The 23,877-nt window shown below is 50.3% G+C and overlaps 4 protein-coding genes across 8 annotated transcripts in view; 3 read left to right on the top strand and 1 right to left on the bottom strand.

Annotated features, from left to right (window-relative positions):
- Positions 1 to 6,374, top strand: part of LOC126955430 (aflatoxin B1 aldehyde reductase member 2-like) — a 47,450-nt gene extending 41,076 nt beyond the window's left edge. The window contains exon 9 of the mRNA XM_050791998.1: positions 6,242 to 6,374. The gene's annotated coding sequence lies outside the window, so the exon portion shown is untranslated. The remainder of the gene's footprint in view (positions 1 to 6,241) is intronic.
- The window catches only part of MICOS10 (mitochondrial contact site and cristae organizing system subunit 10), a 447,625-nt gene that overhangs the window by 339,267 nt on the left and 84,481 nt on the right, over positions 1 to 23,877 (bottom strand). The window contains exon 1 of one of the 4 annotated variants that reach the window (XM_050793791.1): positions 21,430 to 21,433. The exons of 1 other annotated variant lie outside the window; for it this stretch is intronic. The gene's annotated coding sequence lies outside the window, so the exon portion shown is untranslated. Of the gene's footprint in view, positions 1 to 4,759; positions 4,764 to 15,391; positions 15,396 to 21,429; positions 21,434 to 23,877 lie in introns of those variants that run through there. 2 more of the 4 variants (XM_050793759.1, XM_050793795.1) reach the window with 2 other exon arrangements.
- On the top strand, positions 107 to 23,501 carry LOC126955567 (aflatoxin B1 aldehyde reductase member 3). 2 transcript variants are annotated; one of them, XM_050792307.1, is made up of 8 exons: positions 107 to 409; positions 2,556 to 2,743; positions 2,933 to 3,037; positions 3,805 to 3,901; positions 4,136 to 4,235; positions 4,803 to 4,932; positions 6,041 to 6,218; positions 22,875 to 23,501. In XM_050792307.1, exons 1-7 carry the CDS (start codon positions 196 to 198, stop codon positions 6,200 to 6,202), a joined length of 996 nt encoding a protein of 331 aa, XP_050648264.1. In that variant the 5' UTR covers positions 107 to 195; the 3' UTR covers positions 6,203 to 6,218; positions 22,875 to 23,501. The 2 variants fall into 2 exon arrangements, with proteins under 2 accessions (XP_050648264.1, XP_050648253.1); XM_050792296.1 differs by lacking the exon at positions 22,875 to 23,501 and having other exon boundaries at positions 109 to 409; positions 6,041 to 6,374.
- LOC126955574 (aflatoxin B1 aldehyde reductase member 4) lies at positions 15,598 to 23,501 on the top strand. The gene is made up of 7 exons (XM_050792319.1): positions 15,598 to 15,935; positions 18,905 to 19,092; positions 19,285 to 19,389; positions 20,494 to 20,590; positions 20,802 to 20,901; positions 21,473 to 21,602; positions 22,697 to 23,501. Exons 1-7 carry the CDS (start codon positions 15,722 to 15,724, stop codon positions 22,856 to 22,858), a joined length of 996 nt encoding a protein of 331 aa, XP_050648276.1. The 5' UTR covers positions 15,598 to 15,721; the 3' UTR covers positions 22,859 to 23,501.

Genomic DNA, 23,877 nt, shown 5'->3' with positions numbered 1-23,877 from the left:
GTGCAAATGCAGACGGTCCTAGTCGAGCCGGGAGTCGAGCGCGTGGGCGGCGTTGAGGACCTTCGGGGGCGCAGTCAGCTCCACCCCCCGGTGGGCGGGGCCCGAGCCAGTCCCTAAAGGTAAGCAGCTGCAGGTTCCGGAGCAGGTGCTATCGACCGCTGCGCGCTGCTATCGGAGTATCCCGTTGCCGCCATCATGTCCCAGCAACTATCACTGGCCCGGCCCGCCACGGTGCTGGGCGCTATGGAGATGGGGCGCCGCATGGACGCGCCCACCAGCGCAGCAGTCACGCGCGCCTTCCTGGAGCGCGGCCACACCGAGATAGACACGGCCTTCGTGTACAGCGACGGCCAGTCCGAGACCATCCTGGGCGGCCTGGGACTCGGGCTGGGGGGCAGCGACTGCAGAGGTAACACTGGCCCCTGATCCTCCCCCTGCACCGTGCAGAACTGAGACTGTCCGCAGCCGTGCACCGCCCAGCTCTCCCTGGCCCCAGGCAGCACCCACGGCTTTGTTCCCCGCTCCTCCAACCCCCGTCCACCTCGCAACCTTGGGAACCCCAGGCTTCTCAGGCACATCTAGCTCCGGACAACTTTTCTCTGGTCTTCTCTTTTCTTCGTCTCTCTTCTCTTCCGGGAGGTAGCCACCACCCTCACTGACGCCTGGATGATTGGTCTTGCCTGGAATGACTTGGCTAGCCCATCTCTGGAGCACGAAAAACATTGGAATCTGGCATTGTGCAGCTCCTGTCCCCACCTGTGCCCTGCAGGTGCCCTTGACGGGCCTGATCTGCCGAAATTCTGTGCTTATCGGCTGGCACTCCCTGGCACAGTCCGAAATCAGTTTGGACCCAGCACCCTAACTGCTTCTTCCTGCACACGTGCCAGCCTGCTTGCTCCCTGGACTTTGCTCTGAGTACCTTGTGGTACTCGCAAGGGCACCTCACCAGGTTCAAAGGCACCTCACCAGGGTGGCAGTGCCCGGGAGGCTTGGCAGCTCCCTCAGGGGGATGGGGGATTGGGATTGTACAGGTTCTCACTGTCCTGTCTGTGGGAGGCTCTGTCTGAAGCTACTGGAGAGAAATGGATACTAACCCACTCCAGGAAGCTCCAATTCTAGAGATGGCTGGGGAGCCCGGAGTGAGCCCTTCCTGGGAGGGACCCCGTGAAGAAAGAACAGAGAGGAGTTTGCCAGGAAGAGTACGAGGGGCAAGGGTGTCAGGGCAGTGGGCACGGGTGTGGAAAAGCAAATGTGATTTGGCAATGCCGTGGGTGCTGGAGGAAGCAGGTGTAGCCTGAGGGGAAGATGTGTGTATAGGGGCAGGAGGAACCGCCCTCAGTCTGATGCCATGTGCAGTGCTTAGGCCAGTGCCTGGCAAGCATATAGTGAGGGCTGGGAAATGTTAGCTGTTTCTTTGTTCTTAGTATTAGCACCATTTGCCTCCTTCCACTCTGAGTGTCTGAGTGGAGTCATTTCTCCTCTGATTCACCACATGGTAGGTCCCGAACGAACCCAGCCTGTGCGTGCATCTCAGTGCCACACGCTTTCTAGATAACCCTGCTGCCACTCGTTGAGAGCTGTAACCATATTTCTGATGGTTTTTTTTTTTTTTTTTTTTTTGAGACTGGATCTTGCTTTTTTTTGCCCAGGCTGGAGTGGAGTGGTGCGATCATGGCTTATTGAAGCTTTGACCTCTCAGGGCTCAAGTGATCCTCCCACCTCAGCCTCCTGAGGAGCTGGGACTAACACAGGCTTGTGCCACCACACCCAGCTAATTTTTTGTATTATTCATCGAGATGGCAGTCTCACTTTGTTGTCCAGGCTGGTCTCAAACTCCTGGGCTCAAGTGATCCTCCTGCCTTGGCCTCCCATAGTGCCGAGATTACAGGTGTGAGCCAACACAGATCTGCACCCTCTGCCTGGGCCTTATTTCTGTTTTTTTTTTTTTTTTTTTAATCCTTTTTTGTCTTCTGTCTTTGAGTCCAAGGTTGACTGGTGAAAGTCCTCAGATCTCAGATCTGAAGTGAAGTTCAGTTGAGAAGCAGAGGGGTGGAGGTGGCATGGAAAAATTCCAAATGAATAGTTCCTCAAACCTGCTCCCTTCCAGGTCTCAAGGGCTCCAGTGACTGCCCTCCTGCCAGCCTAAGTGACTTTCTAAGTGTGAAAAGTGGGAAGAGGACTCTCCACTCCCCTGTTAGTCCAGCTCACTGACTCACTGAGAACTAAGATTCTTTTTTTTTTTTTTTTTTTAGAAGGAGTCTCACTCTGTCGCCAGGCAGGAGTGCTATGGCACAATATCGACTCACTGCAACCTCGCCTCCTGGGTTCAAACAATTCTCCTGCCTCAGACTCCTGGCTAGCTGGGGACTACAGGCGGGTCCTACCATGCCCGGCTAATTTTTGTGTTTTTATTAGAGAAGGGGTTTCATCATATTGGTCTGGCTGGTCTCGAACTCCTGACCTCCTGATCTGCCTTCCTCGATCTCCCAAAGTGCTGGGATTACAGGTGTGAGCCATGGTGCCAGGCCCTGAATTTCGTTTCTCTCTCCTCTCAGTGAAAATTGCTACCAAGGCCAATCCACTGTTTGGGAACTCCCTGAAGCCTGACAGTCTCCGGTTCCAGCTGGAGACGTCACTGAAGCGGCTGCAGTGTCCCCGAGTGGACCTCTTCTACTTGCACTTGCCAGACCACAGCACGCCCGTGGAAGAGACACTGCGTGCCTGCCACCAGCTGCACCAGGAGGTGAGGGGACCCCTGAGCTCTGGGAGGTGGCCCACTGCTGCTCTCATTCTGATCCCACTGGTGAGATCAGAGGCACCAGGGCAGTCCCAGGGTGGAACAGGGAACAGCCCCACTCCCAGGGGCCCCACCCTGGCTTCCCCTTCCTGGTCTGGGCTGCACTGCATTCTGACTGGAACCTCACCCATGCAGGGCAAGTTCGTGGAGCTTGGCCTCTCCAACTATGCCGCCTGGGAAGTGGCCGAGATCTGTACCCTCTGCAAGAGCAATGGCTGGATCGTGCCCACTGTGTACCAGGTGAGGGCCGGGGCTGCAGAGGCCAAGGCCTCCAGGACTCCTGCTCATCCTGGGCTCTCTATTCCCCTCTGACTCTCCCGGTACCCTCTACATAGCAGCCACCCCCTGTTCAAACCCTGCAGATGGCTCCCACATACCCTCAGGATGCCATTCAAGCTCCTCAGGCTGGCCACTAGGCATCTGCTTCCTTCTTGCCTATCTGTGCACCTTGGACCCTTCCTTCCCCACCTGGCCCTGCACTCAGCCTGTAACACGCCCTGCCCTGCACTGCCCCTTCCCTGGGAGAACGGTTCAGGTCTCACATATGGTGTCTTCCTCTGGAAGCCTTTCTAGATGGGCCCAGAAGACCCTGAGACCTCAGATCCTCGTTTACCTCCTCATCATTCATTCCACAAATGTTTGTACACCTGCTTGGTGCCAGGCACTGGTCACGGAACTTTCTAGTCTATTGTGAATGCCTCATTACTCGATTATAACTGTTTATACTTGACCTTATTATAAAACCTTGAGGGAAGGGACCCTGTCCTTTTGGCTTAAGAATCTAAATCTGACAACCAGCTCGTAGTTGGTGCTCATGAAAGTTGGCTCAGTGAATGAATTTTCCTCGGGCGTAAGCCCCTTTCACCAGCACCAGTAAGAATAAGTAAATGCCCAGATGGTTAAAGTCCTAGAATTGTTAAGGTCTGAAATAAGGGTTCTATAAGGGTAAATTTGAGGTCCCTTCTTTTGACACATCCACCCTCTCCCCTGGGCCCCTCTCCTTGCAGGGCATGTACAACGCCATCACCCGGCAGGTGGAAACGGAGCTCTTCCCCTGCCTCAGGCACTTTGGACTGAGGTTCTATGCCTTCAACCCTCTGGCTGGTACGTGGAGCATTCCTGGCCCTGACTCAGCCTATTTCCAACCCACAGATGCTCAGCCCAGGACCTGGGAAGCAGGGAGGGTTTGACAAACTTTGACCTCTCAGGTCAAAGAAGTCAAGGCTGCATCCTTCAGCCCTCCTGCGTCCCTGCCCCTCCCCTAGACCCAGAGCCCTGAGGGATGTGGCAACTTCTGGGGCACTCTGGGCCCGGGGGCTGATTGCTGCCTTCCCGCAGGGGGCCTGCTGACTGGCAGGTACAAGTATGAGGACAAGGACAAGAAACAGCCCGTGAGCCGCTTCTTTGGGAATCAGTGGGCAGAGATGTACAGGAATCGGTGAGCTGGAGGTGCTTGGTGTGGATGGCTGGGGTGGGGTCAGCTTTATGTGGAATGAAGTCCTGGCTGCTCCTGGGGTAAGGCCTTTCCTCGCTGCTGCACCTCCTCCCCTGCATTCCTTCAGGAATTTCCAAACCCTCCGTGGGTTTTCTTGTTGTCTGGGGACCTCTAGGAGGAAATGAGGCTCCCTGGACCTCAGGGTCTTGAAGTCGTAGCTCTTTCCTGAGCAATCACCTGCTGGGAAGGAAAGAAGGATCCCTGCAGGGAGGTCCAGGAGGCCTGGGGCCGAGTCCTGTTCCATCCCAGTGGCCCTCGTGTCCCTAAGGAAAATAAGAGCAGGCTGCTGAGTCGTCAGGAATAAAGACTCTTTGAGGTCTCTGCTGAGGGGCCAGCACCCTGGGTGGTTCTGATGCCCAGCAAAGTGGGAGACGCATGGCTGGAGAGCGCACCTGTCCCTCAGGGCTGCAGGGTGTGGGGTGGGGCAGTGGCCGTTGTTGGCTCTTTGGTTGTGGCTCCCAGTATGACCCCCATGGTACTGACCCCTGTGCCACTGTCCCCCCTTCCCAGCTACTGGAAGGAGAACCACTTCGAGGGCATTGCCCTGGTGGAGAAGGCCCTGCAGGCTGCGTATGGCGCTGGTGCCCCCAGCATGACCTCGGCCACCCTCCGGTGGATGTACCACCACTCACAGCTGCAGGTAATCAGCAACCCTGGGCCCTCAGCTCCTTCCCTTCCAGGGGGACCAGCAATGTCTTTCGATGAGGGCTAAAACATTTGTTTATTGATTCCTCTAAAATTTCTCTTTCTTTCAACTCTTACAAACATTCTTCCCACTGGTCTTTTTCTATGTTTCATTTTTTTTTGGAGACAGAGTCTCACTCTGTCGCCCAGGTGGGAGTGCAGTGGCACGATCTCGGGTCATTGAAACTTCTGCCACCTGGGCTGAAGCAATTCTTTTGTCTCAGCCTCCTGAGTAGCTGGGACTACAGGCATGCGCCACCATGCCCAGTAATTGTTTGTATTTGTAGTAGAGATGGGGTTTCACCATGTTGCTCAGGCTGGTCTCAAACTCCTGAGCTCAGATAATTCACCCTCCTCAGCCTCTGAAAGTGTGGGGATTACAGGTGTGAGCCACTGCGCTCGGCCTTCCCATTGGCCTTGATGGTATCTGAGTACCAGGCTTTGTAAGAAGGGCTTTGCTGCAGGGATTTCATTATTCCTTCAGCTTTATGAAATGACTGTCCCGGTGTTATTGACGAGGAACCTGAGTTTCACCCAGCTATTAAAGGGGCAGACATTTTAACATTTTAACACAGGTTTAACTGTAAAACCTACTAGTCTCATCCTTTGGTGTGAGCTGGAGTTTCCCTCTCTTGGTACACCCTGTCTTCCTCATTCAAATTTATATCCAGCTTCAGCCTCAGATGTTGCAATAGTGTCTGTCATATATACAGTAGGTGCTCAATAAATGGGAGCTAAGCACTCTACATAATTTTTCCCACCCATAACCATGTTGAAAATAGAGAAGAGGATTGAGTCTCAGAGAGGTTCAATAACTTAGCCACGTTTACACAGCTGCTGGGGGGCAGAACTGGGTTGTGAATGTAGGTCTGTTTGGACATATCGTGTGGCAGTAGGGGAAAGAATACAAGTTTCGAGTCACATGGGTACAGCTATCCAAGGCATCTTATTTCTGGACGTCTGGGATACAAGAGTGCCCAAATCTCAGCAGGGAGGTGGCTGGGAGGGCTGTGAGTGGAGTTGCTGTGCAGCAGAAGGTTGAAGTTTGGCCATCTCCCTTGCAGGGTGCCCACGGGGATGCGGTCATCCTGGGCATGTCCAGCCTGGAGCAGTTGGAGCAGAACTTGGCAGCCGCAGAGGAAGGGCCCCTGAAGCCGGCTGTCGTGGACGCCTTTAATCAAGCCTGGAATTTGGTTGCTTACGAATGTCCCAACTACTTCCGCTAGGCCCATCGTTTCTCAGGCTACCCAAGGCTCTTCTGTAACCTCTTTTTGTCTCTCACGCTTTCTTTAATTTAGAACTGCCCCAGTAAATTCTTAGGAATGGAATTTGAACAAAAACCTAACAGTAGAGTCACCACCAGATGAAGAATAAAACCTCCCAGGATGCTGTGTGTTAGTCTGTTTGCGTTGCTATAAAAGAATACCTGAGACTGGGTCATTAATAAAGAAAAGAGGTTTCTTTGGCTCACGGTTCTGCAGTCTGTACAAGGGGGTGTGGTGCCGGCATCTACTCCTAGCGAGGGCCTCAGGAAGCTTACAATCATGGCAGCAGGGGAAGCGGAGCCAGCATGTCACATGGCAAGAGAGGGAGCAAGAGACGGGAGGAAATTCCAGGCTCTTTTAAACAACCAGATCCTGTATGAACTCATAAAGCCGGAACTCACTCATTACTGTACGCATGGCACCAAGCCATTCATGAAGGATTTGCCCCCAAACCCTAACACCCCCCACCAGGCCCACCTCTAACATTGATCACATTGCAACATGAGATTTGGAGGGGAAAAAAAACCCTAATGGTTTCATTGTAGCAGTACCTCCCCACAAATGTTATGTTCTTCTCACATTGCAAAATACAGTCATCATTTCCCAATAGTCACCCAAAGTCTTAACTTGTTCCAGCATCAACTCAATCATAAGTCCAAAGTCTCACCCAAGACTCAAGGTAAGTTTTATCCACCTATGAACCTGTATAATCAAAACCAAGTCATTTACTTCCATGATACAATGGTGGTACCGGCTTTGGGTAACATTCCCATTGCAAAAGGGAGAAATCGGCCAAAAGAAAGGGGCAACAGGCCCACGAAGGTCTGAAACCCAGTAGGGCAGGCATGATAAATATAAAGCTCCAAGATAATCTTGGACTCCATTTCCCACATCCTGTCCACACTGGTGCCAGGGGTGGGCTTCCAAGGCCTTGGGCAGCTCCACTTATGTGGCTTTGCAGGATTCAGCCCCATGGCTGCTCTCACTGGTTGGAGTAAGTGCCTGTGGCTTTTCCAGGCTCTGGGCACAAGCTGCTGGTGGCTGCACAATCCTGGGGTCTGGAGAGTGGTAGCCTCTTTCCCACAGCTCCACTGGGCAGTGCCCTAGTGGAGACTGTGGCGGGGGGCTCCAGCCTCACTTTGCCTCCGGCATTGCCCTAGCAGCGTCTGTGAAGTTTGTCCTGAAGTCTTCTGAAATGGCTTTGAGCCCTTTTCCCATCATCTTGGCCATTAGCACTTGACTCCCTTTTAGTCATGCTCATCTCTCTAGCAAGTGGTTGTTCTACAGCCGACGTGAATTCCTCTGTTGAAATGCTCTTTCCTTCTTGATCACATGGCCAGGCTGCCAATTCTCAAGCTATTAAACTCCGGTTCCCTTTTAATTATAAATTCCAACTATAATTCATTCCTTGGCTCCTGTATCTGACTGTAGGTTTTTGGAAACAAGAATGCCACATCCTGAATGCTTTGCAGTTTTGAAATTTCTCCCACCAGACTCTCTCGGTCATCATTCTTCAGTTGAACGTTCCACAAATCCCTTGAACAAGAACACAATGCAGCCAAGCTCTTTGCTAAGGGATAACATGGGTGACCTTTGGGCTAGCTCCCAATAAATTCCCCATTTCCATTTGAGACCTCCTCGGCCTGTCCTTCACTGTCTGTATTTCTAGTACATTTTGGTCACAACTACTTAACAAGTCTCTAAGAAGTTCCAGACTTTCCCTTATCTTCCTGTCATCTTCTGAGCCCTCCAAACTCTTCCAACTCCTGTCCATTACCCAGGTCCAAAGCTGCTTCCGCATCCATTTTCAGGTATTGTTACAGTAATACTGCACTCCTCAATACCCATTTTCTATGTTAGTCCATTCACATTGCTATAAAGGAACACCTGAGGCTGGATACGTTTTAAAGAAAAGAGACGTATTTGGCTCACGGTTCTGCTGGCTGTCCGAAGAGCATGACGCCAGTTCCTGCTTCTAGTGAGGGCGTCAGGAAGTTTACAATCATGGTGGAAGGGGAAAAAGGGAGCGGGCATATCACATGACAAGAGAGGGAGCAAGAGGCAGATGGTGCCAGGCTCTTTTAAACAACCAGGTCTCATGTGAAGTAATGGAGGAAGAATTTATTATCATGAGGATAGCACCAAGCCATTCATGAGGGATCCGCCCCAGTGACCCAAACACCTCCCCCAAGGCCCTCTTCCAACACTAGAGGTTCCGCTCCAATCCCCTCCTCTCCTCTTCCCTCCCCTCCACTTCCGTTCCCTTTCTTTTTTTGACAGAGTCTAGTTCTGTCACCCACATGGAATGCAGTGGCACTATCTCGGCTCACTGCAACCTCCACCTCCTGGGTTCAAGCGATTCTCCTGCCTCAGCCTCCCGAGTAGCTGGGACTACAGGCGCATGCCACCACCCCGGCTAATTTTTGTATTTTTAGTAGAGACGGGGTTTCACTGTGTTGACCAGCCTGGTCTCGAACTCCTGACCTCGTGATCTGCCCGCCTCAGCCTCCCAAAGTGCTGGGATTACAGGCTTGAGCCATAGCACCTGGCCTGGAGGTCACATTTCAACATGGGATTTGAAGCGGAGGAAACATTCAAACTGTATTAATGTGGAACTTTTTTAATATTCCATAATCTCCACAATGGCTTTCCTCTTGTCTTAGCCAAAGCCTCCTGTCTTTTCATCCATAACTTTCTCAGTGGTGGTTCTGGGCTTCTTTTTATTGGGCTTGGGGGCAAGGGCAGCGGGGTCCACATTTTCCTCAGAACACCCCTACACCCCTCCTCCAAACAGGAGGCACTCAAGGCTGGGAAAGGAAAATCCCAGGTGTGGTGGTTGCTGTTTGACCACTGCAGCAAAATCCCTCCAGCCGTGGGCAGGGCAGCAGGCAATACTTGGAGCAGCTCCTTAAAATAATGAAAGGGGCCCAACTTGGAAATTTAGATAACACCACTCATCCAAAGCCTGACCCCAAGAAAAGTCCCATTTGCTGACCAGAGGGAGACACCCTACAGACAAAATTTATTCTTTATAAAAAGAAGTCAACCCCTGATTCTTTTTATCCATACAACATAGATTCTCCCTGATGTGCAGTGGTCTGTCAGTTATCTTTGGACAAAAAAGCACACCAAAATTCAATTGCTTAAAATGACAAAATCCCCCAAGATGATGAGAAAATTCAACATAATCCTTGTCCAAATCCCAACTGGCTTTATTTGATTTTATTTTATTTTTCAAGATGGAGTCTCACTCTGTCTCCCAGGCTAGAGTGCAGTGGTGCAATCTCGGCTCACTGTAACTTCCATCTCCTGGGTTCAAGTGATTTTTCCTGCACAGCTTCCTGAGTAGCTGGGATTACAGGTGTGAGCCACCCACCTGGTTAATTTGTGTATTTTTGTAGAGATTGGGTTTTGCCATGTTGTCCAGGCTGGTCTTGAACTCCTGACCTCAGTTGATATGCCCCTCTTGGTGCCTCGAATGCTGGGATTACAAGCATGAGCCACCACGCTCAGCCAGCTTTTTTTTTTTTTTTTTTTTTTTTGAGACCACAGAAATTGGAAAACTGGTTCTAAAATTCACAGGGAAATTCAGGGCACCCAGGATACCCAAAATATGCTTGAAAAAGAACACAATTGGGGGACTGACACTTTCTGATTTCAGAACTTACTACAAAACTACACAGCCCCGGGCGCGGTGGCTCAAGCCTGTAATCCCAGCACTTTGGGAGGCCAAGACGGGTGGATCACGAGGTCAGGAGATCGAGACCATCCTGGCGAACACCGTGAAACCCCGTCTCTACTAAAAAATACAAAAAAAAAAAAAAAAACTAGCCGGGCGAGGTGGCGGGCGCCTGTAGTCCCAGCTACTCCGGAGGCTGAGGCAGGAGAATGGCGTAAACCTGGGAGGCGGAGCTTGCAGTGAGCTGAGATCCGGCCACTGCACTCCAGCCCGGGCTACAGAGCGAGACTCCGTCTCAAAAAAAAAAAAAAAAAAAAAAAAAAAAAAAAAAAAAATAGCTGGGCGTGGTGGCAGGCGCCTGTAATCCCAGCTACTCGCGAGGCTGAGGCAGGGAGAATTGCTTGAATCTGGGAGAGGAAGGTTGCAGTGAGCCGAGATCAGGCCACTACACTCCAGCCTGGGCGACAGAGTGAGACTGTGTCTCCAAACAAAACAAAACAAAAAACAAGCAAATAAACAGAAAAAACAACTACAGCACTAAAGACAGTGTGGTCCTGGCATAAGGCTAGACATAAATCAATGGATTAGAATTTAGAGTCCAGCAGTAAACCCTTTCATATATTGTCAATTAATTTTAAAAAGTGTCAAGACAATTCAACAAGGAAAATAACCATCTTCAGGCTGGGTGCGGTGACTCATGCCTATAATCCCAGCACTTTGGGAGGCCGAGGTGGGCAGATCACGACGTCAGGAGATCGCGACCATCCTGGCTAACACAGTGAAACCCCATCTCTACTGAAAATACAAAAAATTAGCCCAGCGTGGTGGTGGGCACCTGTAGTCCCAGCTACTCGAGAGGCTGAGGCAGGAGAGTGGTGTGAACCCAGGAGGCGGAACTTGCAGTGACCCCAGATCCTGCCACTGCACTCCAGCCTGGGCGACAGAGCGAGATTCTGTCTTAAAAAAAATAACAATAATAAAAGAAGAAGAAGAAGAAAATAACCATCTTCAACAACATCTAGATATTTGCAAGTAAGAGAATGAAGTTGGACCCCTTCCTCACACCATACATAAGAAAATAAACACAACATGAGTCATAGACCTAAATCTATGGGCTAAAATTATAAAAACTTTTAGAAGAAAATACAGGGCCACGATGGTGGCACACTCCTGTAATCCCAGCTACTCTGGTGGCTGAGGCACCAGAATCACTTGAACCCAAGAGGCAGAGGTTGCAACGAACCAAAATTGTGCCACTCCACTGCAGCCTGGGTGACAGAGCGAGACTCTGTCTCAAAGAAAGAAAAAGAAAATATAGGGATAAATCTTGTGGCCTTGGATTGGGCAATTATTCCTCAGAAGCACACACAACAAAAAAATTAAATTAGACATCATCAAAATTTAGAACTCTTTTGCTTTAAAGACTGCATAAAGAAAGTGAGGCTGGGCGTGGTGGCTCATGCTGTAATCCCAGCACTTTGGGAGGCCGAGGTGGGTGGATCACTAGGTCAGGAGATCGAGACCATCCTGGCTAACACGTGAAACCCCGTCTCTACTAAAAACACACAAAAATTAGCCGGGCGTGGTGGTGGGCGTTGACTGCAGGAGTTTGAGACCCTTTCCCTATACCATACACAAAATATTAACTCAAACGAATCAGCCACCTAAATGTATAAGGTAAAACTGTAAAACTCTTAGAAGAAAATACTGGAGTAGGTATGACTTTGGATTAGGCAGTGGTTTCTTAGATATTGACACCTAAAGCACACGTGGCAAAAGAAAAAGTAAAGTCAACACCATCAAAGTTGAGAATGTTCGTGCTTCAGAGAACACTATCAAGAAAGTGAAAAGACAACCCACAGAATGGGATAGTATTTTGCAAATCACATATCTGTTAAGGAACTTGTAGCTAGAAAAGAGACAGGACTCTTACAACTTAATCAAAGAAAAGACCCACTCAGGTGCAGTGGCTCACGCCTGTAATCCCAACACTTTGGGAGGCTGAGGTGGGAGGATCCCTTGAGGCCAGGAGTTCGGGACCAGCCTGGCCAACAAGGCGAGATGCTGTCTCTACTAAAAATACAAAAATTAGCCAAGTGTGGTGGCACATGCCTGTAATTCCAGCTATTCAGGAGCTGAGGCACGAGAATTGCTTGAACCTGGGAGGCCAAGGTTGCAGTGAGCAGAGATCACACCACTGCACTCCAGTCTGTACAACAGAGCCAGAGTTCGTCTCAAAAAAAAAAAAAAAAAGTGAATGCTTACATTATTGATTTGAGATATTTCTTCTTTTATAATATGTCAAAGTGATGCTATAAATTTCCCTCTTAGTACTACTGTGGCTGCATCTCAGAAAATTTGACATGTCATGTTTTTACTTTCATTCAGTTCAAAATATGATCTAATTTTCCTTGAGATTACATCTTCGATCCATGAGTAATTTAATTTCCAAATATGTGGGGATTTTCCAGATATCATTCCGTTATTAGTTTCTATTTTTCCTTTTTATTCTATTTATTTATTTACCTATTTACTTTTTTTCAGTTCCTTCTCAGGCTCTAAGTTCTGTTATTATTTTCTAGTTTAATTCCGTTGTGCTCAGAGATGTACTTTGTATTATTTAAATCCTTTGAAGTGTATGTGTTCATTTATTTCTTTTCTTTTTTCCCCTTTCCTTTTCTTTCTTTTTTTTTTTTTTTTTTTTTTTTGAGTTGGAGTCTCACTCTGTTGCCGAGGCTGGAGTGCAGTGGTGCGATCTCGGTTCACTGCAACCTCCACCTGCTGGGTTCAAGCCATTTTCCTGCCTCAGCCTCCTGAGTAACTGGGATTATAGGCATAAGCCACCACCCCCGGCGAATTTTTGTATTTTTAGTAGAGATGGGGTTTCACCATGTTGGCCAGGCTGGTCTAGAGAAGCCCTGACCTCAGGTAATCTGCCTGCCTCGACCTCCAAAAGTGTTTGGATTACAGGCGTGAGCTACAACACCCAGCCTGTTAATTTATTTTTGTTATTTTCTTTTTTTAGACAGAATCTCACTCTGTTGCCCAGGCTGGAGTGCAGTGGCATGATCTTGGCTCATTGCAACCTCTGTCTCCCAGGTTCAAGTGATTTTCCTGCCTCAGCCTCTCGTGTAGCTGAGATTACAGGTGCATGCCACCATGCCTGTCTATTTTTTATATTTTTAGTAGAGATGGATTCTCACGATGTTGACCAGGCTGATCTGGAACGCCTGATCTCAAGTGATCTCCCTGCCTCTGTCTCTCAAAGTGCTGGGATTACAGATGTGAGCCACCACACCCGGCCTCTTTTGCATGTATTAAGACTTGTTTTATGACTCCAAAGATATATCTTTGTGGATATATTGGTATATCTTGGTGGATGTGAACTTTAATGCACATTCTGCTGTTGCTGGGTATTCCGTTCATGTTGTTTATGTGGAATTGGTTAAATAGCATTATTCAAGTCTTCTTTTTTTTTTCTGAGATGGAGTCTTGCTCTGTCACCCAGGCTGGAGTGCAGTGGCACGATCTCAGCTCACTGCAACCTCTGCCTCCTGGGTTCAAGCAATTCCTTGCTTCAGCCTCCCAAGTAGCTGAGATTACCACGCCACCATGTCTGGCTAATTTTTTGTATTTTTAGTAGAGACGGGGTTTCACCATCTTGGCCAGGCTGGTCTTGAACTCCTGACCTCGTGATCCACCCGCCTCAGCCTCCCAAAGTGCTGGGATTACAGGCGTGAGCCACGGCGCCTGGCCTGTTCAAGTCTTGTATACCTTTACTGAGTTTCTGTAAATTATGACTGATAACTGTTCTACAACTGTTGAGAGTGGTGTGTTGAAACCTCCAACTATAATTTTGTATTTGTCTATTTCTTCTTAAGTTCTATTATTGCTTTTCATGCATTTTGATGCTCTACTTTTATTTGCATATACATTGAGGATTGTATTTTCTTTGTTAATTGACCTCTTTGTCATTATGGCATGTCCCTCTTTGTCTTTGGTAGGTTTTTGTTGTTGTTGTTGTTGTTGTTATTGTTGTTGTTTTGTGACAGGGTCTCAATCTGCTGCCCAGGTTGGAGTACAGTGGCATGAACACAGCTCACTGCCCCCTTGACTTCCCAGGCTCAGCTGATCCTGCCACCTCAGCCTCCTGAAGAACTGGGACCACAGGCACATGCTACCACATTGTGATAATCTTTTTAAAATTTTTTTTGTAGAGATAAGATCTCTCTGTGTTGCCCAGGCTGGTCTCAAACTCCTGGGCTCAAGCAATCCTCCCTTTTCAGCCTCCCAAAGTGCTGAGATTACAGGTGTCAACCACTGTGTGGGCCAGTATTTTTTGTTTTGAAATCTACTTTGTCTGATATTGACGTAGCCATTCCAACTTTTTAAAATTTAGTTTTGTCAAGGTATGTCTTTTCCCATCTTTTTAACTTTTTCTTTTCTTTTCTTTTTTTTTGAGACAGAATTTTGCTCGTTACCTAGGCTGGAGTGGAGTGCAATGGTGCGATCTTGGCTCACCGCAACCTCCGCCTCCCAGGTTTAAGCTATTCTCCTGCCTCAGCCTCCCAGGTAGCTGGGATTACAGGCATGTACCACCACGCCCGGCTAATTTTGTATTTTTAGTAGAGACGGGGTTTCTCCATTTTAATTAGGCTGGTCTCCAACTCTTGACCTCAGGTGATCCGCCCCCCTTGGCCTCCCAAAATGCTGGGATTACAGACGTGGTCTGTCTTTTTACTGTTCACTTACTCTGTTTAGATATTTCAATAGTTTTCTAATATTTACTATATAGTTGGGTTTTGCTTTTTTATCCATTCTAACAATCTCTGCCTTTTACTTGTATTTTTTTCATTTATATTTAATGTAATTATTGATATGATTAGGTTTAAATTAATCTTGCTATTGGTTTTTCATTTGTTCCATCTGTCTATTTGTCTTTTTTTTTTTTTTTTTTTTTCTTTTGTATTTGGAGACAGATTTGCCCTCTGTCACCCAGGGCAGAGTGCAGTGGAGCTATCACAGCACACTGCAGCCGGGCATTGGTCCATTTTTCTATCTTCTTTTTTCTTTTTTGCTTTTGAGACAGGGCCTCCCTATGTTGCCCAAGCTGGATTCAAACTCCTGGGCTCAGTCTATTCTCCTGCCTTGATCTCCCAAAGTGTTGAGATTAGAGGCGTAAGTCACCACAGTCAGTCCGTTTTTTTATTTTTATTTTTTTATTTTTTCCACTTAGGTACAGAATTCAATGCCAACAGTTCTTTTCTTTCAAGACTTTAACCATGTCACTCCACGGGGACTCTGTCTTAAGCCTTATGGCAAGCCTCGTCCTCCTAAACCACAGGGCAGGCAGGTGGAACAGCCCTTAGGTCCACCCCACTCCTAAGCTCCCTCCTGGAGGAGACAGAGACCTGGGACAGCTCCCGGGCGGGCGAGGCCCAGGGTTGGGGGGCGACGGGGCAGGGAGGAGTCCCCGCCCTTGGGGATCGTCGCCACCCTTGGACCCCCTCACCCTTGCGGACGTTGAGGAGTGTTAAAATGGCCAAGACGTGAGTCACCGGTAGGAAGCCACAGCCATTTCGCCTCTTGCTTGGTGCAAGTGCAGACGGTCCTCGTGGTCGAGCGCGGAGTCCAGCCTGTGGGCGGTGTTGGGCACCTTCCGCCGCGCCCTCAACCCCACCCTGGTGGGCGGGGCCCGAGCCAGTCCCTAAAGCCACGCGGCCGCCAGCTCCGGGGCTGGTGCTTCCGACTGACCGCTGCGCGCTGCGCCCGGGCTGTGGCAGTATCCCGTTGCCGTTGTCATGTCCCGGCAGCTATCGCGGGCCCGGCCCGCCACGGTGCTGGGCGCCATGGAGATGGGGCGTCGCATGGACGCGCCCACCAGCGCCGCAGTCACGCGCGCCTTCCTGGAGCGAGGCCACACCGAGATAGACACGGCCTTCCTGTACACCGACGGCCAGTCCGAGACCATCCTGGGCGGCCTGGGGCTCGGGCTGGGGGGCAGCGACTGCAGAGGTAACAGTGGCCCCTGATTCTCCTTCTACACTGTGCAGAGCTGAGCCTGTCCACAGCCGTGCACCGCCCAGCTCTCCCTGGCCCCAGGCAGCACCCACGGCTTTGTTCCCCACCCCCAAACCCGTCCACCTCTCAGCCTTGGGAACCCCAGGCTCCTCAGGCACATCTAGCTCTGGACAACTGGAGAGTACTTTGTCTGGACTCCTTTTCTCTCGTCTTCTCTTCCGGGAGGTAGCTCAGCACCCTCAGTGACCCCTGGATGACTTGGTCTTGCCTGCAATGACTTGGCTAGCCCCTCTCTGGAGCACGAAAAACACTGCAATCTGGCATTGTGCAACTGCTGTCCCCACCTGTACCCTGCAGGTGCCCTTGACGGGCCTGATCTGCAGAAATTCTGTGCTAATCGCCTGGCACTCCCTGGCACGGTCTGAAATCAGAGTTTAGACCCAGCACACTATCTGCTTGCTCCTACGCTCACGCCAGCCTGCTCAGGGACCTGGACTTTGCTCTGAGTACCTTGTGGTGCTCACAATGGTACCTCACCAGGGTGGCAACGCCCGGGAACCTTGGCAGCTCCCTTAGCGCGATGGGGAATTGGGTGTGGTACAGGGTCTCACTGCCCTCTCTGTGGGAGGCTCTGTCTGAGGTTATTGGAGAGAAATGGACACTAACCCACTCCAGGAAGTTCGAATTCTAGAGATGGCTGGGGAGCAGAGTGAGCCCTTTTTGGGAGGGACCCCGTGAAGAAAGAACGGATAGGAGTTTGCCAGGAGGAGTAAGAGAGGCAAGGGCGTCAGGGCAGTGGGCATGGGTGTGGAAAGGCAAATGTGATTTGGCAACACTGCGGGTGCTGGAGGAGGCAGGTGTAGCCCGAGGGGAGGATGTGTGTAAAGGGGCAGGAGGAGCCACCCTCAGTTTGATGCCACGTGCGGTGCTTAGGCTGATGCCTGGCAGGCACATAGTGGGGGCTGGGAAATGTTAGCTGTTTCTTTGTTCTTAATATTAGCACCATTTCCTCCTTCCACTCTGAGTGTCTGAGTGGAGTCTTGTCCATTTCTCCTCTGATTCACCAAATGGTACATTCCAAACAAAAGAAGCCTGTGCCCGCATCTCAGTGCCACGCTCTTTCTAGATCACCTGACTGCCACTTGGTGAGAGCTCTGATCTTATTTCTGGTTTTGTTGTTGTTGTTGTTGTTTTGATACAGGGCCTTGCTCTTTTACCCAGGCTGGAGTGCAATAGTGCGATCATGGCTCATTGCGGCTTTGACCTCTCAGGGCTGAAGCCATCCTCCCACCTCCGCCTCCTGAGTAGCTGGGACTAACACAGACCTGTGCCACCACACCTGGCTAATTTTTTGTATTATTCATCGAAACCAGAGTCTCACTTTGTTGCCGAGGCTGGTCTCCAACTCCTGGGCTCGAGTAATCCTCCTGCCCCGGCTTCCCAAAGTGCTGAGATTACAGGTGTGAGCCGACACAGATCTGCAGCCTCTGCCTGGGCCTTATTTCTGACTTTTTTCTTTTCTTTGTTAATCCTTCTTTGTCTTCTGTCTTTGAGTCTAAGGTTGGCTGGTGAAAGTCCTCAGATCTCAGATCTGAAGTGAAGTTCAGTGAGAAGGAGAGGGGTGGAGGTGGCATGGAAAAATTCCAAATGAATAGTTCCTCAAACCTGCTCCCTCCCAGGTCTCAAGGGCTCCAGTGACTGCCCTCCTGCCAGCCTAAGTGACTTTCTAAGTGTGAAAAGTGGGAAGAGGACTCTCCACTCCCCTGTTAGTCCAGCCCACTAGGATCTAGGATTCTTTTTTTAATTTTTCTTTTGAAACAGGGTCTCATTCTGTTGTCCAGGCTGGAGGGCAGTGGCACAATATTTGCTCACTACAGCCTTGACCTCCTAGGCTCATGTGATCCTCTAACTCAGCCTCCCAAGTAGCTGAGATTACAGGCATGTGCCCCCATGCCTGGCCAAATTTTGTATTTTTTGTAGGGACGGGGTTTCACCATTTTGCCCAGGCTGGTCTCAAACTCCTGGGCTCAAGAGATCCACCCTCCTGGGCCTAAGTGTTGGCCTTATGTGGGTGAGCCACTGTGCCTAATCTCCAACTAGAATTTTTTTTAATTTTTTTTTTACACAGAGTCTGGTTCTGGCACACAGGCTGGAGTGTAGTGGCAAGATCTCGGCTCACTGCAACCTCTGCCTCCTGGGTTCACTCGATTCTTGTGCCTCAATCTCCCGAATAGCTGGGATGACAAGTTTGAGCCACTGAACCCGGCCTCCAACTAGGATTCTTAATAGGGGGCAGGGAGAAGAGTGTTAAGCTTACTTTTTTTTTTTTTTTTTTTTGACAGTCTTGCTCTGTTGCCCAGGCTTTACTGCAATGGCGTGATCTAGGCTCACTGCAACCTCTACCTCCCAGATTCATGCAATTCTTTCTTTCTTTTTCTTTTTTTATTTTTTTGAGACAGAGTCTCACTTTGTTGCCCAAGCTGGAGTGCAGTGGTACGATCTCAGCTCACTGCAAGCTCCGCCTCCCAGGTTCATGCCATTCTCCTGCCTCAGCCTCTCGAGTAACTGGGACTACAGGTGCCCACCACCATGCCCAGCTAATTTTTTGTATTTTTAGTAGAGACAGGGTTTCACCGTGTTAGCTAGGATGGTCTTGAACTCCTGACTTTGTGATCCGCCTGCTTCAGCCTCCCAAAGTGCTGGAATTACAGGCGTTAGCCACCACACCCGGCCGGTTCATGAAATTCTTGTGCCTAGCCTCCCTAGCAGGGATTACAGGCGTGCACAACCACCCCCAGCTAATTTCTGTATTTTTAGTAGTGATGGGGTTTCACCGTGTTGGCCAGTATGGTCTCAAATTCCTGACCTCAGGTGATTTACCCGCCTCGGTCTCCCAGTGTGCTGGGATTATAGGCGTGAGCCACCACGTCCAGCCCTAAATTTTCATTTCTCTCTCCTCTCAGTGAAAATTGCTACCAAGGCCAATCCATGGATGGGGAACTCCCTGAAGCCTGACAGTCTCCGGTTCCAGCTGGAGACGTCACTGAAGCGGCTGCAGTGTCCCCGAGTGGACCTCTTCTACCTACATGGACCTGACCACAGCACGCCGGTGGAAGAGACACTGCGCGCCTGCCACCAGCTGCACCAGGAGGTGAGGGGACCCCTGAGCTCTGGGAGGTGGTGTGCTGCTGCTCTCCTTATCCCGTTCCTACTCATGACAGCAGAGGTACCAGGGCAGTCCTAGGGTGGAGCAGGGAACAGCCCCACTACCAAGGGCCCCACCCTGGCCTCCCCTTCCTGGTCTGGGCTGCACTGCGTTCTGACTGGAGCCTCACCCATGCAGGGCAAGTTCGTGGAGCTTGGCCTCTCCAACTATGCCGCCTGGGAAGTGGCCGAGATCTGTACCCTCTGCAAGAGCAATGGCTGGATCGTGCCCACTGTGTACCAGGTGAGGGCCGGGGCTGCAGAGGCCAAGGTCTCCAGAACTCCTGCTCATCCTGGGCTGTCTTTGCTGCCCTGACTGCCCCCTGTGCCCTCTGCATAGCAGCCACTCCCCTGCTGAAAGCCTGCAGATGGCTCCCAGGTACCCTCAGGATGCCATTCAAGCTCCTCAGGCTGGCCACTGGGCATCTGCTTCCTTCCTGCCGGCCTGTGCACCTTGGACCCTTCCTTCCCCACCTGGCACTGCATTCAGCCTGGAACATGCCCTTCCCCGCCACTGTCCCTTCCCTGCCACTGCCCCTTCCCTAGGAGAACGGTTCAGATCTCATATACGTCTCATCCTCTGGAAGCCTTTCTAGATGGGCCCAGAAGACCCTGAGACCTCAGGTCCTCGTTTACCTCCTCATGATTCATTGCACAAATATTTGTACACCTGCTTGGTGCCAGGCACTGGTCACGGAACTTTCTCGTCTATTAAGATTACCAGGCCGGGCGCGGTGGCTCAAGCCTGTAATCCCAGCACTTTGGGAGGCCGAGGCGGGTGGATCACGAGGTCAGGAGATCGAGACTATCCTGGCTAACATGGTGAAACCCCGTCTCTACTAAAAATACAAAAAACTAGCCGGGCGTGGTGGCAGGCGCCTGTAGTCTCAGCTACTTGGGAGGCTGAGGCGGGAGAATGGCGTGAACCCGGGAGGCGGAGCTTGCAGTGAGCCGAGATCATGCCACTGCACTCCAGCCTGGGAGACACAGCGAGACTCCATCTCAAAAAAAAAAAAAAAAAAAAAAAAAAAAAAGATTACCTCATTAATCGATTGTAACTATTTATACTTGACCTTATTATAAAACCTTGAGGGAAGGGACCCTGTCCTTTTGGCTTAAGAATCTAAATCTGACAACCAGCCTGTAGTTGGTGCTCATGAAAGTTGGCTCAATGAATGAATTTTCCTCGGGCATAAGCCCCTTTCACCAGCACCATAAGAGTAAGTAAATGCCCAGATGGTTAAAGTCCTAGAATTGATAAGGTCTGAAATAAGGGCTCTATAAGGGTAAATTTGAGGTCCCTTCTTTTGACACATCCACTCTCTCTCCGGGGTCCCTCTCCCTGCAGGGCATGTACAGCGCCACCACCCGGCAAGTGGAAACGGAGCTCTTCCCCTGCCTCAGGCACTTTGGACTGAGGTTCTATGCCTACAATCCTCTGGCTGGTACGTGCAGCATTCCTGACCCTGACTCAGCCTATTCCCGACCCACAGATGCCCAGCCCAGGACCTGGGAAGCAGGGAGGGTTTGACAAGGGGCTGGGCTGCGTCCTTCAGCCCTCCTGGGTCCCCGCCCCTCCCCTAGACCAGAGCCCTGAGGGATGTGGCAGCTTCTGGGGCACTCTAGGTCCTTGGGCTGATCGCTGCCTTCCCGCAGGGGGCCTGCTGACTGGCAAGTACAAGTATGAGGACAAGGACGGGAAACAGCCCGTGGGCCGCTTCTTTGGGCATCAGTGGGCAGAGATCTACAGGAATCGGTGAGCTGGGGGTGCTTGGTGTGGATGGCTGGGGTGGGGTCGGCTTTATGTGGAATGAAGTCCTGGCTGCTCCTGGGGTAAGGCCTTTCCTCGCTGCTGCACCTACTCCCCTGCATCCCTTCAGGAATTTCCAAACCCTCCGTGGGTTTTCTTGTTGTCTGGGGACCTCCAGTAGAAAATGAGGCTCCCTGGACCTCAGGGTCTTGAAGTCGTAGCTCTTTCCTGAGCACTCACCTGCTAGGAAGGAAAGAAGGTGCCCTGGAGGGAGGTCCAGGAGGCCTCGGGCTGAGTCCTGCCCCGTCTCAGCGGCCTTTGTGTCCCTAGGGGAAAATAAGAGCAGGGTGATGAGTTCTCAGGAATAAAGATTGGTTGAGGTCTCTGTTGAGAGGGCCGGCATCTTGGGTGGTTCTGATGCCCAGCAAAGTGGGAGACCTATGACCAGAAAGGACACCCTCCCCTCAGGGCTGCAGGGTGTGGGGTGGGGCAGTGGCCCTGGATGACCCTTTTTGGTTGTGGCTCCCAGTATGACCCCCATGGTACTGACCCCTGTGCCACCGTCCCCCCTTTCCAGCTTCTGGAAGGAGAACCACTTCGAGGGGATTGCCCTGGTAGAGAAGGCCTTGCAGGCTGCATATGGCGCCGGCACCCCCAGCACGACCTCAGCCGCCCTCCGGTGGATGTACCACCACTCACAGCTGCAGGTAACCAGTGACCCTGGGCCCTCAGCTCCTTCCCTTCCAGGGGGACCAGCATTTAGGTGAAGCCCAAAGCATTTGTTTTCTCGATTCCTCTGAAATTTCATTCTTCTTAGTCTCATAAAACTCTTCCCACTGTTTTTTTTTTTTTTTTTTTTTGATACAGAGTCTCGCTCTGTTACCCTAGCTGGAGTGCAGTGGCATGATCTCAGGTCACTGCAACTTCTGCCTCCCAGACTCAAGCAATTCTCCTCCCCCAGCCTCCTGAGTAGCTGGGATTACAGGCGTGCACCACCGTGCCCAGCTAATTGTTTGTATTTATAGTAGAGACTGAGTTTCGTCAAGCTGCCTAGTCTGGTCTCAAACTCCTGAGCTCAGACAATTCACCCTCCTCAGCCTCTGAAAGTGCTGGGATGACAGGCGTGAGCCACTGTGCTCCGCCTTCCCATTGGTCTCTGATGGTATCTGAGTACCAGGCTTTGTAATGAGGGCTTTGCTGCAGGGATTTCATTATTCCTTCGGCTTTATGAAATGACTGTCCCGGTGTTATTGACGAGGAACCTGAGTTTCACCCAGCTATGAAAGGGGAATACATTTTAACACAGGTTTAACTGTAAAGCCCACTAATCTCATCCTTTTGGTGGGAGCTGGAATTTCCCTCTCTCAGTGCCTCATGTCTTCCTCTTTCAAATTTTTCTCCAACTCCAGCCTTAGATGTTGCAATAGTGTCTGGCACATATATAGTAGGTGCTCAATAAATAGGAGCTAAGTGCTCTACATTACTTTTTCATACACATAATTATGTTGAAAATAGAGGATTGAGTGTCAGAGAGGTTTTAATAACTTAGTCACCTTTACACGGCTGCTGGGGGGCAGAACTGGGCTGTGAATGTAGGTGTGTCTGGAAGCGTCATGTGGTAGTAGGGGAAATAATACAGGTTTTGAGTGACATGGGTACAGCTATCCAAGGCACCTTAAGTTCTTTCTGGACATATGGGATATAAGAGAGCCCAAATCTCGGTAGGGTCGTGACTGGGAGGGTTGTGAGTGAAGTCGCTGTGTAGCAGAAGAAGGTTGAAGTCTGGCTGTCTCCCTTTCAGGGTGCCCACGGGGACGCGGTCATCCTGGGCATGTCCAGCCTGGAGCAGCTGGAGCAGAACTTGGCAGCGGCAGAGGAAGGGCCCCTGGAGCCAGCTGTCGTGGATGCCTTTAATCAAGCCTGGCATTTGTTTGCCCACGAATGTCCCAACTACTTCATCTAGGCCCATCGTGGCTCAGGCTGCCCAAGGCTCTTCTGTCACCTCTTTTGCTCTCTCATGCTTTTTGTAATTTAGAACTGCCTCAGTAAATTCTTAGGGACGGAAGTATTTGGACAAAAACTTAACAGTAGAGTCACCACCAAACGAAGAATAAAGCCTCCCAGGATGCTGCGTGTTAGTCTGTTTCCGTTGCTATAAAAGAATACCTGAGACTGGGTCATTTACAAAGAAAAGAGGTTTCTTTGGCTCACGGTTCTGCAGTCTGTACAAGAAGGTGTGGTGCCAGCATCTGCTCTTGGGGAGGGCCTCAGGAAGCTTACAGTCATGGCAGAGGGGAAGCGTAGCCAGCATGTCACATGGCAAGAGAGTGAGCAAGAGACAGACGGGAGAAAATTCACACACTGATGGGGGGAATGTGAAATGGTACAACCACTTTGGAAAATAGTTTGGCAACTTCTCAAAGGATTAAACATAAAATTACCATAGGATTCAGCAGTTCCACTTGTGGGTATATAGCCAAGAGAAGTGAAAACGTATCTCCCCACAAAAAACTTGGGAATGAGTTTTCACAGTGTCATTACTCATAATAGCTGATAATTAAAAACAACCCAAATGTCCATCAATGAATGAATGCATAAAGAAAATGTGGCATATTCATACAACAGACTATTATTCGGCCATTTTTAAAAAAAAAAAAAAAAAAAAAAAAAGAGTGGCTCACACCTTTAATCTCAGCACTTTGAGAGGCCAAGGCAGGAGGACTGATTGAAGACAGGAGTTCCAGACCAGTCTGGGCAACAGTAGTAGAGACAGGGTTTCACTGTGTTTCACTGTGTCAGGATGGTCTTAATCTCCTGACCTTATGGTCTGCCCACCTCGGCCTCCCAAAGTGCTGGGATTACTGGCGTGAGCCACTGCACCTGGCCCAGAGCTTTTTTTTTTTTTTTGAGACGGAATCTCGCTCTGTAGCCCAGGCTGGAGTGCAGTGGCTGGAGTGCAGTGGCCGGATCTCAGCTCACTGC

The sequence above is a fragment of the Macaca thibetana genome, chromosome 1, assembly GCF_024542745.1.
Source record: "Macaca thibetana thibetana isolate TM-01 chromosome 1, ASM2454274v1, whole genome shotgun sequence".
In the NCBI taxonomy this organism is placed as follows: Eukaryota; Metazoa; Chordata; class Mammalia; order Primates; family Cercopithecidae; genus Macaca; species Macaca thibetana.
This window is presented reverse-complemented; position numbering and strand designations above follow the sequence as displayed.